This window comes from Hyperoodon ampullatus, assembly GCF_949752795.1.
Source record: "Hyperoodon ampullatus genome assembly, chromosome: 9".
Lineage (NCBI taxonomy): Eukaryota > Metazoa > Chordata > Mammalia > Artiodactyla > Ziphiidae > Hyperoodon > Hyperoodon ampullatus.
Window position 1 is genome coordinate 2,414,868 of NC_136922.1, and position 15,688 is coordinate 2,430,555.

The 15,688-nt window shown below is 49.2% G+C and overlaps 1 protein-coding gene across 24 annotated transcripts in view; it reads right to left on the reverse strand.

Moving 5' to 3' along the window:
- Positions 1-1,358: 1,358 nt before the first annotated feature.
- Positions 1,359-15,688, reverse strand: part of IKZF1 (IKAROS family zinc finger 1) — a gene marked incomplete at both ends in the record, with an annotated part of 89,370 nt that continues 75,040 nt past the window's right edge. For 5 of the 24 annotated variants that reach the window (XM_079711912.1, XM_079711909.1, XM_079711906.1 and 2 more), the window contains 3 exons: positions 1,359-2,068; positions 10,356-10,490; positions 13,268-13,393. In XM_079711912.1, the coding sequence (XP_079568038.1) occupies positions 1,359-2,068; positions 10,356-10,490; positions 13,268-13,393 (971 nt within the window). The remainder of the gene's footprint in view (positions 2,069-10,355; positions 10,491-13,267; positions 13,394-15,688) is intronic. The other 19 variants (XM_079711913.1, XM_079711903.1, XM_079711918.1 and 16 more) reach the window with 5 other exon arrangements.

Genomic DNA, 15,688 nt, shown 5'->3' on the forward strand with positions numbered 1-15,688 from the left:
ATTACCTTCCTGGTTGGGATGAGAACCCACGGACACCTTCGTGGAGCCTCAGAGAGCACCTCTGGGGCCACCTGCCTCTGTTGGACCTCGAGTTCTGGTCACGAGATGGTCCCGAGTCAGACGGGTGCGTCCTGCCTACGTGGATGCAGGGTGCAGCTCTGTCGTTACAGGAGAGAGTTTCAGATGGTTGGCAAGTTTAGTTTCAAACAAATAGGTGCTGTGTATAAGAAGCATCTCCCGGACTTCACCTGGCAAACTTCCTTGACCTAAAAATGAAGGGTCATTCTGAATCCTTCTTTTACGGATTTTAAAATGAGAATAATATACACAGCGAGCAGGGTAAGAAATGTACTGACGGTAAGAAATCCAGGCCTGGGGCTGCAAACAAAACATTAAATGAGGTCTAGGACGGGCCTTCTGCAGGGAAAATAGCCTTCTGGTCATAGGTAGAACCCAGCGGGGAAGGAGCACAGAACCAAAGAAATGAATGTGGAATTTAGAATAAAATTTTGGTTTCTGGAGGATTTTATTATCTGAACATTTCAGAAGGAATTAAGGTTCAAATTTCAGGACTGGTTAAAAATGTAGTGATAGGTTTTGGGGGGGCCTTCAAAGTACCGGTATGACAGAGCAGAGAACAGTAGTCCCAGGTGCCCCAGGGGAACAGGAGTTCATCCCACGTGACGACAGGCCTCGGAAGGCTTAGCTGTGGGCTGAGCAACCTCACGGTCTGGAAATCGAGAATGAAACCAAAGGCTCTCCAATCCCTCCCTCCCTCTGCCCAGTGGTCACTTGTCCCCAACAATGTGCAGAATTTGACTTGGAATCCTATCTTTGTTTACAGCCTGTGGCCTGTCTTCCCTGCATGCACGCAGCTTCTGGCCCTGCTGTAGGGGCACTCACCCCCAGGGTCAGCTCACGACCACAGCTCAGGGGCTGCGCACACAGCTCCTGGGACCTCGGAAACCCCATCTGGGGCGTGAATCCCGTGCTTAGCACGGAACCGGCTCATTCCTTCCAGGGCTTGCGCCTGTTTTTATAAAATTCTCTCCGAAAATGACCCATCCTCTGGAGGCCAGCAATTTCTAGGAAGCAACAGGGGAGGGGATTTCAGCCAGCGGTCTACAGAATTGTCTAGTAAGAGAGCATTTCGGGGTCTCCGAACGGAACCCTGCATCTAACAAGAAAAGCTCCTTGTTTTCAAAAGCAAACCAACTCAGAACAAAACGAAACACGACCTAGAGGTCAAAGCACAGCAGTTGGTCCATCCCGGCTGCCCGCGCAGGGGCTGGCGCGGGTCCTGGATGCTCTTCTGGGGGGCGGGGCGCCGTCCCCGGGCGGGGGGCTGGGGCGGCGCTTTAGCTCATGTGGAAGCGGTGCTCCCCCCGTGTGATGTGGGACGAGAACTCGTAGCGGTCCTGGCTGTGGTAGCCGCACATGTTGCACTCGAAGGGGTCTCGGAAGCCGTGGCAGCCCATGTGGATGGTGTACATGACGTGGTCCAGGAAGAGCACGCGACAGTGTTCGCACCTGTACACCTTGAGGGGCTCCCCGCTCGTGCCGATCACGCGCAGCGCGTCCGCGGGGCCCTCGGAGGCCGCGCGCAGCACGTCGTAGGCCGCGTGCTCCTCCTTGATGGACAGGCCGTTGCGCGCGTGAGGGGTGAAGTGGTTGGTCAGGTAGATGAGGCCGCCCCGCTGCTCCTCCGTGTTGCTTTCGGTGTCCGTGGAGTCTTGGCAGCTGTTGCTCGGCGACGCCTCGCGCTCGGAGGACGCGGACTTGGCCTTGGAGAGCAGCAGCAGGTTCTCCACGGCGCCGTCCTGGGCCGAGTGGTTGGAGCGCGCGGGGCCCTCGGCGTGGGGCTTGTGGAGGTGGTACATGGGGCTGAGCACCGGGACCACGTCGGAGCTGCCCGGGGGCGTCTGCACCAGGGGGCGCAGGGACTCGGCCCCCAGGTAGCTGATGGCGTTGTTGATGGCCTGGTCCATCACGTGCGTCTGCATCATCTCGTTCTCCTTCTCGTAGCTGGCGCTGCCGTCGTAGGGCAGGTCTGACAGGCACTTGTCCCCTGTGGGAAGCGGGGGACAGTCAGAGAGGCCCAGGTTACCTCTGCGCCCGGCGGCAAGAGCTGACATCTACACCTGTGGGGGCACCGACCTCGGGAGCACCTCCAACGTGGCGGAGAGCTGACGCGTCTCTGCCTGCCGGGCACCTGGCACGGGGCTCTGCCCGGGGTCGGCGTTTAAACCAATTTGTCTGGACAGATCAATAAATGAATCGGGGAACCGAGGATGGTGTGCCAATTTAAACAGCATATATTCAAACGGATGAGACCAATACTTGTGTCTTTTACTCCGGATGTTAGAAACATTTTTCTATTTAACATTAATATTTAAACGATGTATTTTCAATATACTGTTGTAAGAAATTTACAATGGCTGCTTAATTTATCAGATTTATTTCATTAAAACATAATTATACGATTACAACAATATGCGACGTACTTATTTAAAATAATATTATCTTGTATGTTTTAAATTCCCATCTTTAATACGCTAGAATAAGGCTTAATCAAACATACAAAAACTGTATATTCTTTATAGTGAAATGGTATCAGTCTTGTCAGTAGCACAAAGCTGGCTCTGACTTGCGTGAGCGTGAAAAGCATCATCAGACGCGCCGGCCTCCACATCCTGCCTGGCCTCCAATTCCACTCTCGCCTCCCAGCCTTAGCAGCACCGAGCCTGTGCTGCAGAGTCACGGGGTGGAGAGCCGGGAGCAAAGCAAGGAGGCTCCAGGGGTGACATATACTTGTCCTTTCAAACAATTACTGAGCGTGAACGATGCCCGAGAATTGTTGTCAAGGACTTGTCAGCAAGCTTAGCCTCAAGAAACTTAAGATCTAATCTCACGGTTTGTAGAAGGCGGCAAGCTCGCTTCCCCTGGAAAGGGGACATTTGAGAAAAGATTTGACTTCTTGTAATTAACTTTCGAGTATAAATTTTCACAATGAAATAAAATGAATAGACTTGAAGATACACCTTCTCGATATACTGGTTCTAAGCTCAGTAGGAAACCATGGCTTCATTAGCAAATTTATTAATGAACTGTCTGCCCTCACTGTCAGGGCCATTGATTCACTTGACTTTCAGCGGCGGTTAGTTAATAAGTCACAGGACGAGAGGCCATCCACAGGCAGGTCTGAATTGTTTACGTTTCACCCCTCGCTCTGTTTCTTTCCTTCTCGCACCACATCTCCACCAAGCATCCACCATGGAGCAGACAGGAGGGACGGAATGGCGAACAAGGAACAGTGGTCCCCATCCTCAGCAGCCCACAGGGGAGACAGACATTAACACATGATAACGTGCAGTGCATCCCTGTCCGAGAAGTTGCATGAAAGGAAAGGAAGGTTTGCTACGGGGACCTAATGATGCTTTCTAGTATGATGAGGCATATTCCTGACACTTATCAATGGTCACAGATTTTTTTAAGGATTAATAATAAGTCTAGGAAGTATGGATCAGTTTACCCTTCTGTTGCTAAGAGCTAGCTGCAGACCGTGAAGTGTGTCCCACACGGGGAGCAGCAAGAGGATACCGAGAGGAGAGGGAGGCTGGAGCCTTGAAGGGGTGGATGAAGGTGGCCAGAGCCCCGGGCGGATCAGTAGGCTGGGTAAACCCCGCAGAGACTGTGTCTGAAGGAAGACAGAACGGTCTGAAGGAAGGAAGCACCCTTCTCGGTCACTGGCGGGAGGCAAAGGTGAGGAATGCCTTCCGGCTGCCCAAGGGTCCAGGTTACGGCTGATGGTGGCTGGTGCAGCTGGTGACAGCAAGGACCCCCACACCTCCCACACTGACACCTGACAGCACGGTCTGCAGCCGTTCTTAGCAACGAAAGGATAAACTGCTCCACAATTCGTAGACTTATTAATCATCCTTAAAAATGTCTGTAACCTTCGATAACTGTCCAGGAGTATGCCCCATCATACTAGGAAGCATCATTAGGTCCCACTTCTTGCTTTGTTAGGGATGTGTATCATACAGCGGCCTGGCTCTCATTCATTCAAATCTGCTGGTGGTCAGGAGTGACACATGCCCTGACAACAGTACAACGTGACCCTTGGACGACACAAAGAAACTTGTCAGTGGACTGCCACGCCCTCTGCAGAACTGGAACAGAATGGAATTTCTACATAAGTTGAGTGGCAGGGATCACAGAAGTGGCGTTTCTCCCCATTTAAGGTTAGAAATAATTGAGTAGCATTACAGAAACCACGTGATTTTTTCCCCCTGTTTTTGTGTCGAGGTGCCAAGTGTCTGGTTACATTAACCTCAGAGGAGAAGGAGTCCCTTCTGGCTGGTATCTCAGTCTATCCCTCCACCAAACCCCAGCGGGGGGGTGGGGGGGTGGGGAGTGGACTTCATGGGCAATTCTGATACGTATAAAAGTGCTTACAGCTCCGCCAAATATGGTGCTTTCCCACCTAATCATCCTGTTTCTCCCAAAGTCATGGTTCTCTGGTTTCCTAAGCAACCATTGAAATCTGTTGTTTTTAAAACTGGGAATCAACAACAGAAGAATGTAGGAAATAAAAAAAAAACACATAGATTTCAGACTCACGTGGCATATTGAAACCACCCACAGAATTTCTCTTCCCTAATATTCCACAAAGTGAGAAAATCGCGCAACATTCACTTTGGCGATATACTAAAGAAAGGTACATAGTCTAATGGAATACATGTTTATAAAAAATCAAGGACCAAGGAAAGAAAATTCTGGCATGAGATACATGGCAAAGCTTGGCTGTTGATCTCACTTACAAAAACCTTAAGTATGAATCAACAAAATCTTCAGCATTTTCCCTAATATCCTCATATCCATAGAGAATCAATTCAAATAGGTGTCTTTTTCCACTTCTGATCAAAAAGCAGTTAAAACCTCTGCTAATGAGACCAGGTGACCCTGGCCAAGTGAGCGTTGAGGCTGGTTCTCTGGATGGGAGACAGGAGTTAAGTCCTCAACGCTGTACACTGGGAGGAAACAGCCCAAAGGACCAGAGCAGCCCCCTGTGGGAAATACTCCCCAACCAGGTACAGTACAGTGATAACTGGTTTAGGGCATTTAACCAGGTCTCAGAACGAGGGAGAGAGGGCAGAGAGGAACTCTTTTAACAAAGACTGCACTTTGCCTCACCTGAACTCCCCCAACCCCATCCTTGGCATTCTTTCAGTATTGAGAAAAGTCAATAGCTCTCACAGGAAAAAAAAAATCTCAGATACAATAGGAAGAATGTAGACATGTCAATCAAACTCTATCAGCCCAAGCTGAATAAGCAAGATGAAAAGAAAAGGTCATGGTTGCTGTGAAGATATTTTCTAGCAAGACAAGGGAAGAAAGGAAGTAAAACACAGACCATTAAGCCCATCCTAGGGAAGAGCTTAATTCAAGGAAGAGAAGTAATGTCTCATCATTGCTTTGTGACACGGATTCAATTAAAAAAAGATACTGAAACATGGCAGGCTAAAACAACAGGATAAGATGAAAACAGAGATTTTCGATCTCAGGAAACAAAATGAGGTCCAGACAGTATTATTACAGAATTAATACATGGATTAGAAACATCAAGTAATAGAACATAAACCCCTAAAAATGGAATTACTGACATAGAGGAAAAACACAAGATAATAACAGTGAATAAATGTGAAAAAGCCAAAAAAATAAACTTAGAGAAATGCTAACAGATATGGAAGACAAACTCTCCCACATAAGGACATCTGGTATCTCTGAAGAGAGATCACAGCAGATGAAACAAAATATATATTTATAGAAAAGAGAATTTCCAAGAAATAAAAGAGAAAAGAAGGGAATCCCCAGATTAAAATGTCAGGAAATTTTTATTCAGAATGCAAAAACACCAAGACACATCCCAGTTAGGGTATTTAACTTTTAGGTTAAAGAAAAAACTCTTCAGGTATCAGAGAGAAAATGGAAATCTTGCCTTCAGTCATGATGGCAAGACCTAAAAAGTTCCCAGGGGAAAAAAAAGAGTGACCAACATCACATACTCGTCAGCATGCTCTTCAAGTAGAAAGGCAGCAGGCAGACCTCCTCAAACACAAAACAATTAGGAAAACAGAACCCCTACAGAAGCTTCTTGAAAAGAGTAGCATGTAAAGTCCAATCAAGTAAGAGGTCACTCTAAATAAATAGAAATAGTAGTAGAAGGGCTGGGTCTGAGCCTCTCTTGAGAGCAAACTGGGAGCTCTTTCAACCCCACCAATACCCTGCCAGCTTGTACAGTAACAGCTGCATTCCTACACACTCTTTCTGAATTTATATACAAGATAGACCGCTTCTAGAGGTTAGAGGTCCATCTCCTTTTTAATTTTAGAGATGGAGAAACCACAAGTTAGGAGTGGTTGATGAAAACCCCATCAAGTTGACATGAGGGTAAGGTAGTCATCTGGGGGCAAGAAGAGGCATTATCTTAGAAATAAACTGCCAATCACCAAACTCTTGGGGAAACGCCTAACAGAACACACAGCCAGTTCTGAGCCCTTTTTTCCAATCTCCACTCTGCCATCCTTGTCCTACTGTCTACTGTTGTTCCCCCTGGGACCTTGCCACTTCTCCTGTGCTGTCCACAGCTCCCCAGGGACTCCTTTTTACCTTAGCTTTGCTTGATCAGGCAGAGGGGTTCTGGTGTTGTTTATGTATTTATTTATTTATTTTATTGCGAAAGCATCTAAATCTCAATACAACACCTAAAGTGTGGTCTCACCCGCGGAGGCTACTGCGGAGTTTCACAGAGAGTTATTTGAAGTCTCCGTAAGCTGCAGGGGTTGAAACGCCCATTTATAAAGCTCTTGACATCCCTCACTTTCCTCATCTGAAGGAGGAAGTGGTACCCAGCTCCCCAGGGCCCGTGACTGTCAACAATCCTCGGGCACACGTGCTGCTCCATCTCTCCTGGTCACCGGCCCCCAAGCCCCCTCCACACAGGCCTCCAGGGAGGAGCTGAGGGGCCCCAGGCTCACCTCCACCCGGTGCTACCTGAAATCCCACCCTCAGCACTCGGTCCTCCGCGTCACGTCACTCCGCCTCCGCTCAGGAAACATGAGGCCTCCCCCGTGCAACAGTCTAAAGGCTCAGGTTTGTGTGGGCGACTCCCCCAGGCTGCGTCTCCAGCCGGTGGTTTGCAAAAGTGTTTTTTAACTGAATCCTTCCTCCCCCCACCCCTCCCAACCCGCAGCCTATGACAAGCCTCTACTTAAAACCTGATCAAAATGGAGCCTGTTTTAAGTGTCAGAGAGAGGATGGAGCCCAAGAACTTGGCCTCCTGTTGGTCCTGCCCTCCTCCTGCAGGAAAGCAGCTGGCCCAGGCCTCGCTGACCACTGACCCCGTGCTGGACGCACGCCCTCTCCCAACACACGTTTCCCAGGCTCCCACGGGACGTCACTCAGAAAACCCTTGAAAACAAGCAGATCAGACCCAGACTCTATCTTTCCCCAGAACCCGTCAATGGCACGTGGGTCCCCATGACTCATGACTTCCATCCCCCAGTCCCGGCACGGCCCCCAGACCTCCCTCCTTCCACCACAGCCCCACCGTCCTCGCATTTCCAGTCAATCTTTGGCACTCGAGCTCTCTATTTTCCAAGACGTGGCTCCAATCAAAAACACGCCAATGCTTTCTTCTGCCTACTGCATTGAGGCTACATTTCTCACCTAGGTATTCCAAGGCCATTCACCTGTGGCCAGAGCTGACTCGGGCTTTACTGTTATGGCTTCCCTGAGGGTCCGTGAGTCACCCCAGGACGCGCCCTCCTTGTCGGACGTGTCCACACGTCCCCCTCCAGCCCCCAAACGGCATCACCATTTCTCTGTATTTGTATCCATCTGCCTAGAACCCTCCTCCATTCTTCCACCGTCAAAAATGTGTTGAAATCCTCTTCCTCCCTCCCAGTGACAGGTCACTGTCAGCTTCACAAGCTTTTACTGATCCTCCTCCCTGGACGTGACCCTCCCCCCCGGTCCTCCTCCCTGGACGTGACCCTCCCCCCAGTCCTCCTCCCTGGACATGACCCTCCCCCCTGGTCCTCCTCCCTGGACATGACCCTCCCCCCTGGTCCTCTTCCCTGGACGTGACCCTCCCCCCTGATCCTCCTCCCTGGACGTGACCCTCCCCCCTGGTCCTCTTCCCTGGACGTGACCCTCCCCCCGGTCCTCCTCCCTGGACATGACCCTCCCCCCTGGTCCTCCTCCCTGGACGTGACCCTCCCCCCTGGTCCTCCTCCCTGGACGTGACCCTCCCCCCTGGTCCTCCTCCCTGGACGTGACCCTCCCTCCTGGTCCTCCTCCCTGGACGTGACCCTCCCCCCTGGTCCTCCTCCCTGGACATGACCCTCCCCCCTGGTCCTCCTCCCTGGACGTGACCCTCCCCCCTGGTCCTCCTCCCTGGACGTGACCCTCCCCCTGGTCCTCCTCCCTGGACGTGACCCTCCCCCTCAGTCCTCCTCCCTGGACATGACCCTCCCCCCTGGTCCTCCTCCCTGGACATGACCCTCCCCCCTGATCCTCCTCCCTGGACATGACCCTCCCTCCTGGTCCTCCTCCCTGGACATGACCCTCCCCCCTGATCCTCCTCACTGGACGTGACCCTCCCCCCTGGTCCTCCTCCCTGGACATGACCCTCCCCCCTGGTCCTCCTCCCTGGACATGACCCTCCCTCCTGGTCCTCCTCCCTGGACATGACCCTCCCCCCTGATCCTCCTCACTGGACGTGACCCTCCCCCCTGGTCCTCCTCCCTAGACATGACCCTCCCTCCTGGTCCTCCTCCCTGGACATGACCCTCCCCCCTGGTCCTCCTCCCTGGACGTGACCCTCCCCCCTAGTCCTCCTCCCTGGACATGACCCTCCCCCCTCAGTCCTCCTCCCTGGACATGACCCTCCCCCCTGGTCCTCCTCCCTGGACATGACCCTCCCCCCTGATCCTCCTCCCTGGACATGACCCTCCCTCCTGGTCCTCCTCCCTGGACGTGACCCTCCCCCCTGATCCTCCTCACTGGACGTGACCCTCCCCCCTGGTCCTCCTCCCTAGACATGACCCTCCCTCCTGGTCCTCCTCCCTGGACATGACCCTCCCCCCTGGTCCTCTTCTCTGGACATGACCCTCCCCCCTGGTCCTCCTCCCTGGACGTGACCCTCCCCCCTGGTCCTCCTCCCTAGACATGACCCTCCCTCCTGGTCCTCCTCCCTGGACGTGACCCTCCCCCCTGGTCCTCTTCTCTGGACATGACCCTCCCCCCTGATCCTCCTCCCTGGACGTGACCCTCCCCCCTGGTCCTCCTCCCTGGACATGACCCTCCCTCCTGGTCCTCCTCCCTGGACATGACCCTCCCCCCTGGTCCTCCTCCCTGGACATGACCCTCCCTCCTGGTCCTCCTCCCTGGACGTGACCCTCCCCCCTGGTCCTCTTCTCTGGACGTGACCCTCCCCCCCAATCCTCTTCCCTGGACATGACCCTCCCCCGCCAGTCCTCCTCCCTGGAGGTGACCCTCTCCTCTATGTTCCTCTTTCTACATTATCTTCATGATATTATCTTCACATTGAGGGCTTCTAAATGTTCTCACTTCCTTGGTGTTCATCTATGTTCATAAAACCCTTTATATACATAAAGAGTGGAACCAAGGCTGGAGAGTTTGACTAATTTTGCGAAGGTGACAGTGTGGCTATGAACTCACACCCTCAGGCTGGGTCCCCAGCCCAGAGCCCTTCATCCCTCCCGCCTGCCCAGGTGTCACCCTTCTTGAACTTCCAGTGTCTGGGCTGGATGATGGCTACATTGGACAATAACCTCCTAGAGGAAGGGCTGCCCCACCCTGAAAGCACCTGGCACAGGTAGAGAGTCAGAGGTATCTCCTTGCTGGGCACCAGTTGCCCTGCAATTCTGCCCTTTTAGCCTTCAAAGTAGCCCATGTGGGGAGTATTATGAGCTTCTTCTGAAAAATGAGCACCTGAGGCTCAGAGAGGCTGCTCTCCGGGCCATGCACCCCCTGCCCTGTGCTCACTGACAGACCACCCCCAATGGACACAGAGCGTCCACAGGCAGATCTCACCGAGTGCCCCAGACGCTGCGAACCACCTCTAAGGACAACTCCTGGGAGAAGGTCTGTTATTTTTAAGAAGCCTATTGGTAAACCATTCCGAGATATTTGAGGAATGTTAAGCTTGCCAATGTTTGCCTTTTAAAAAATGAGATATGTTTTCCTTTCTTCTCCCCTCAACTAATCACCATCTAAAGCACCCGCGTGGTTGTTCTTTTAAGAGACAGGAAACGTTTAACTCTTACCAACAAATTTCTGAGGCATAGAGCTCTTACGTTTGGCGACGTTACTTGCTAGCCTGTCCAGCACGAGCGAGCGCTCCGATCCCATCTTGCACAGGTCTTCTGCCATTTCACTGTGATTAGTTTCTTCTTTAATGACTAAAGTCAAAGACAGTTAGAAAGACCAGTTTAGAAGCACTTATGGTGAAAGGATTCAGTCTCATCATCAGTGTTAAATATGACATGTGTTAAGCGCCTACAAGAGGCAGGATCTTCACGGAGATTATTTCTAATCTTCCTAGCAACCCTGCCAGCCAGATGGAGGCTGACCAGAGCCACCTGCTAATGACACCTGCTTTATCCCCCAAGACCAGGGAATAAGCACCACCACTGTCCCTAGAAGCTGGACTGTGATTAAGTAATTGTGTCCCTTTGACAAGTCCTCTTAACTTTTCAAATACACCCCAATCCACTAATTCAGTCAATCCTGACAGCAGCCCTCCTGAGAGTCAAAGAACTCTCAGCTAGAAATGATCTAAGGCTCAGACTCTGGCACAGTGAACAGAGGTGCAGGAGAAACCTGGCCACAAAGATCCTGCAGCCAATCCTGGTAACATGGGAATGAACTCAGAGCTCCTGGACCCTGAACACAGCAAACTGGAAAATCAAAAAAACATGCACCGTAGGAAATCTAGAAATTGTGGAGGTGAATGTTGATCTAGGAAGTGTTTCTAGCCAACCTGTGCTTTTCTATGTCATCCCTTTCTTTCTGTAATTGAAGACACAGCTTTGTATCCTGCATAACCATCCATGTTCTAGTTTTTATGGTTGGATTTTTGGAAATATTGCTCTTTCATCTCCCTGCAATTTCTCCTAAGCTATGAGAAGCTAAAAATGCAAACTGATTATCTTCCAAATGGCTAATCAATTCTTCCCACACGGAGTCTGAAAAGTCCATTGAAATCCCACTGCTCTGTGCCTCTTCCTTTTTCAGATGGGACAGGCTGATGGATCACAGGGTCCCTGGAAGTTTTATCCATTTCTATTACTGATTTGTCTGTCTATTCTTCAAAGAGGTCCAGATGACAGCTATATTTGAATACAGCATTAGACATTACTCTTCTTTTTAAAAAATGCCATTTCCCTCATTTACTTTTCCAGATACACTTTATAACATTCCAATAAGATTGACAAACCAATTTCATGCTAAAACCATTCTGTGATCCCAGAGGAAACACGTGCAGTGTCCAGGCCTCTCTCCCTGTGACTCCTCCATGTTTTCTGGCCCCAGTATTGTTTGCTAGCTTTCTTCATCATGGACTGCACATGACCTGTTAAGATTATTTCTAAGCATTTTATGTCTTCATTGCTTCATGATGAACGCCACTTTGAAAAAATATATTTCAAATTGGTTATTATCGCTGGTAAATGTAATTTTTTAGCCTTGGAAATGTGGGTTTCTTATTAAATGGGCAAACAGCCCACACCCTGATTTATAGGAGGGGTACCCATAAAATCCATAGAATTCAATTGCACTGGTAGTATTTTTGATCTATCAAGCTAATATGCTTCCCAGTGTATCCATCCTTCTCTGCAAAGATGGGCCCGTGGCCTGTCCAGGGTGCCTATAGCACCTGAAGCTGGGTTTCCTCTCTGCCAGGCCATGGGGCCTCCTGAGACCCTCAGAGACAGCACAGTGAGGGGCCACGAGCCCAGAGCTCCCAGACCACTGACTCTTCTGCCATTTGATTCATTTCTCTCTAAGCTTGTAACACAATCTGTGCACCTAAGGCTCAAGGGAACCTCATGTTTTCCACAGAGACATTAGGAAATTATGACAGATGACCAAAAAGCCTTTTCCTAAATAAAATCATATTCAGAAAAATTAAATCTTTGCTACATCCCATAAGCTAGGCTTTGTCTGTACCTAAGCCCAAAGAATGGTTCCAACCTAAGGGGATGGAGAGGGGTGAGCCTGCTTAAGGGCCCATCTGAGTGCTCATGGGGGCTGGTCCTGGGGGGCCCGGGAGGGATGGGTGATGAGAAATGCACAGAGGGCACAGGTCAACCAGCCCAGCACAGTGAGACCCCCACCCACTGCCTGCCCGAGACCCGGTGTAGCCTTGCAGGACTTCCACTGACTTTTATGGATCCTCAACCAGCACTAACTCCACACGAGAAGCCGTCTCATCTGAGTACAGGACAGAAAGCCATCATGAAGAACCCCAAACCATCTGATCACCAAAGGGAATCAATTTGCATCTTAGGACTAAATGGATCCACACTCTCTCTGTTTACATCTTTCACTTTACATTATCTCAGATCAGAGCCAAATGTTATCTCGAGATGCAATACACAGCGAAGCATCAGAGCACATGAGGAAAAAAGCAAGCTTCCCTTGAAACCTGTGACAGCTGCAAAATTACAGACAGTCAGGGTCTTCCAATCATCCCATGTTCCAGGCAGGTGCTGACACTGATGAATGAAAACACGGCCTGAAAGCTCTTATTTGATCCACTTCATGAAAAAATCATTTTTAAAACCAGATTTCACATCTTATTTTGATGACTAAGCACAAAGAAGCAATCGATACTCCAGGTTAAAGAAAAAAAAACAAAACACCAAAAACCAGAAAGACATGAAAAAACCCCAGACTTTCAAGGGTCACTACAATCTTAGAAGCTTCCCCAGATTTCGAGAGGAAGGGATTTCAAGGTCACATGCTCCCTGGTAAGAGGAGGTCTTGGAAAGCTGGGAAGCACAGGGCACTCCTAGTGAGAGTTCAGCGGCCAAAAACGTCCCTCCATCCCAGCCGTGGTGGCTCCCAGGCCTGTGCTCTGGTCCAGCTGCGTCCCAGCGGGCAGGGGGCCCTCCTTCCCCCCCGCTGGGGAGGGATGGGGAGCCAAGGCCAGGCAGCCTGTGCCCTCGGTGCTTACCTGGGTACAGTGTGCCTGGAAGGCCCATGCTTTGCAAGTAGTTGTGGCAGCGCTCTTTGTGTTCCTCTAAAGAGCTTCGCTGTTTATAGCTTCGGCCACAATATCCACATTTGTGAGGCTTACCAACTGCAGGAGACACAATGGAGTTCAAGACCCCGATTAAATAGCGGCCGTACGTGTCATGGGAAGGCATGCAATACACTTTTTACCAAAAAGGCAAAAAAAAAACCAAAACTCTGCTCTTGAGAGCCAAAAGCATTATGGGCTCCGTCGAGTTGACTGAATTTAAAGATGTGAATGCCCAGGGGTTTCCTGATTGTACCAAGAACTCCTGTTACCTTTTTTTTCATTTTAACTTGTTCACTGCCTAACAAATTCTCTTCTACTTAAATCACAAAGTCTGAACTTTAACTGGAGGAAAGAAACCACTGCAGTGTTATAACAGGGATGCCCGACAACAGGGCAGAGATGTGAGGAAGGCCCGAGCTGGCTGGATAACATACAGCTCAGCTCCAAAGTTGGCCTCTTGTCCATGGCCACAACTGTGGGAGAGGTCTGGAGTGACAGTGGCACCAGGTCTAATGCAGAAAAAGTGAATTCAACTCCTAAACTAGTGCTAAACAAATACCTTGAGGTCTCTAAGACACCACAGTGGATAAATAGACTAATGAAATGAGCATTTTGTTTCCAAAATGTATTTTCTTGTTCTAACCTGGAAAAGCTCTGTTTTCTCCCCAGAGACCTTTAGGGATGGCATGGCTTCTAGATCAGCCCTGTCCAACAGAATTTACTATGAAGAAGGAAATGTTATCCACCTGTTCTGTCCAATATGGCAGCCACCAACCACGCGTGTCCACTGAGCATTCGAAGTATGGCTCGCACCACTAAGAACAGAAGTTTGAATTTTGTTTCACTAATTAAAATTAAAATTTATATACCACATATGGCTCGTGGCTACTGTATTGAGCAGTGCACTTCTATACAGAGTTTAGTTCTTCCTGAATTTTATTGAGTGGTATTTTAGGAAAAGAAGACTAGCACAAGTTCATATCATGCCTAAGTTTAAAGATTTTAATAGCATTTTAGTAGATAAAATGGATAAAGGACCTTCTATTATTTATAGAATACAAATTTCCATCCTAAAGCCAGAACCTTTTAGTTCCTCTCATCTTGTTAGATTTCACATATTTGAGAGTATTATGTCAAAATCGATGCCATCCAAATAGGAACGTTTGGTGAAACGGCTTAACCAAATCTTGTATTGGTTAAATCTCTTCCTTAGGTGAACAGAAACTATGGTTTAAGAAGACTAAGATGAAAACCAAAATTTGACGTCTGGAACATTTACTGGAGGGAAAAGGGATCTTTTTTTATCTGGAGAAAGTGTTGTATCCCTAATGTCAGAGAAACAACATTGACATATACAATGTTGCCTAAAACTGCACGTTTTATTGAGTATGGCCTTTAGAAACTCATAGAATATAGATAACCCACTCAATGTCTTTTCCTGGAAAAGCTACAGCTTTAGCAAATTTCCATACATATAGCCTGGTGTCTGAATACCCGTTTCTGTCTGAGTATATGATTGATTTCAACTCTGGAACATAAGAAGTTCATGAAAGAAACTGAACAAAAGTATATCTTGAAGTGTAGTCCACTATTCTGCAGGAAAGCAGGTCTCTAGCCAAGCTTGCAATTTCCAAAGAAAGCAGAGAAGAAGGGAGGGGAACCCCTCCTCACCCTTCCAGACTACCCAAGCCCCTCTTATCAGCATGGGACAAATCCTGTAGCTGGAATCTCAGGCCACCACTGGTTGCCAGGGAAAGCTACCAGGTTGATGGTGGTTTTTAGCGGAATGGGGGTGCCGCCATTTCACAACGGACTAGAACGTGACCATATTTGGATTTGCAGACAAAGGCTGAAGTCCTCATTTCGTTCTAGTGAAATCATCTTGTAGAACCTAAGTCATTGTCTTGTTTTTTGTAGGAGTTGTGTGTCTGTGGTACTTTCCGACGGCAGAATCACCAGCAGCCCTGGATCGATGATGGTTTTCTCACTACAGTTTTGTCTACTCGCTCATCAGTGGATCCCTAATAGAAATAAACTGTCCAAAGTCTACCACTGTTATATATAATCAGCCATACTTGGAGCAGGATACCATCATGCCTCAAATGAAATAAGCAGGCATGGAGCCAGAATAAGCTAAAATACTGCACTAGATATTTCTAACTTCACCATAGAACTGATACGCAGGAGAGATTTCTGTTGCCGGTCAGAGTGACCCAGGGATGATGACAGTATGGTTGCTGTCAAGCTAAGGCTGAGTCTTTGTGTTTTCTACTGAAGGGGATATTGTGCATCCTACAACTCTAATGCAGTGTTACTGCTGTGATGATGTCAACTTGACTCCACATGAAGGCC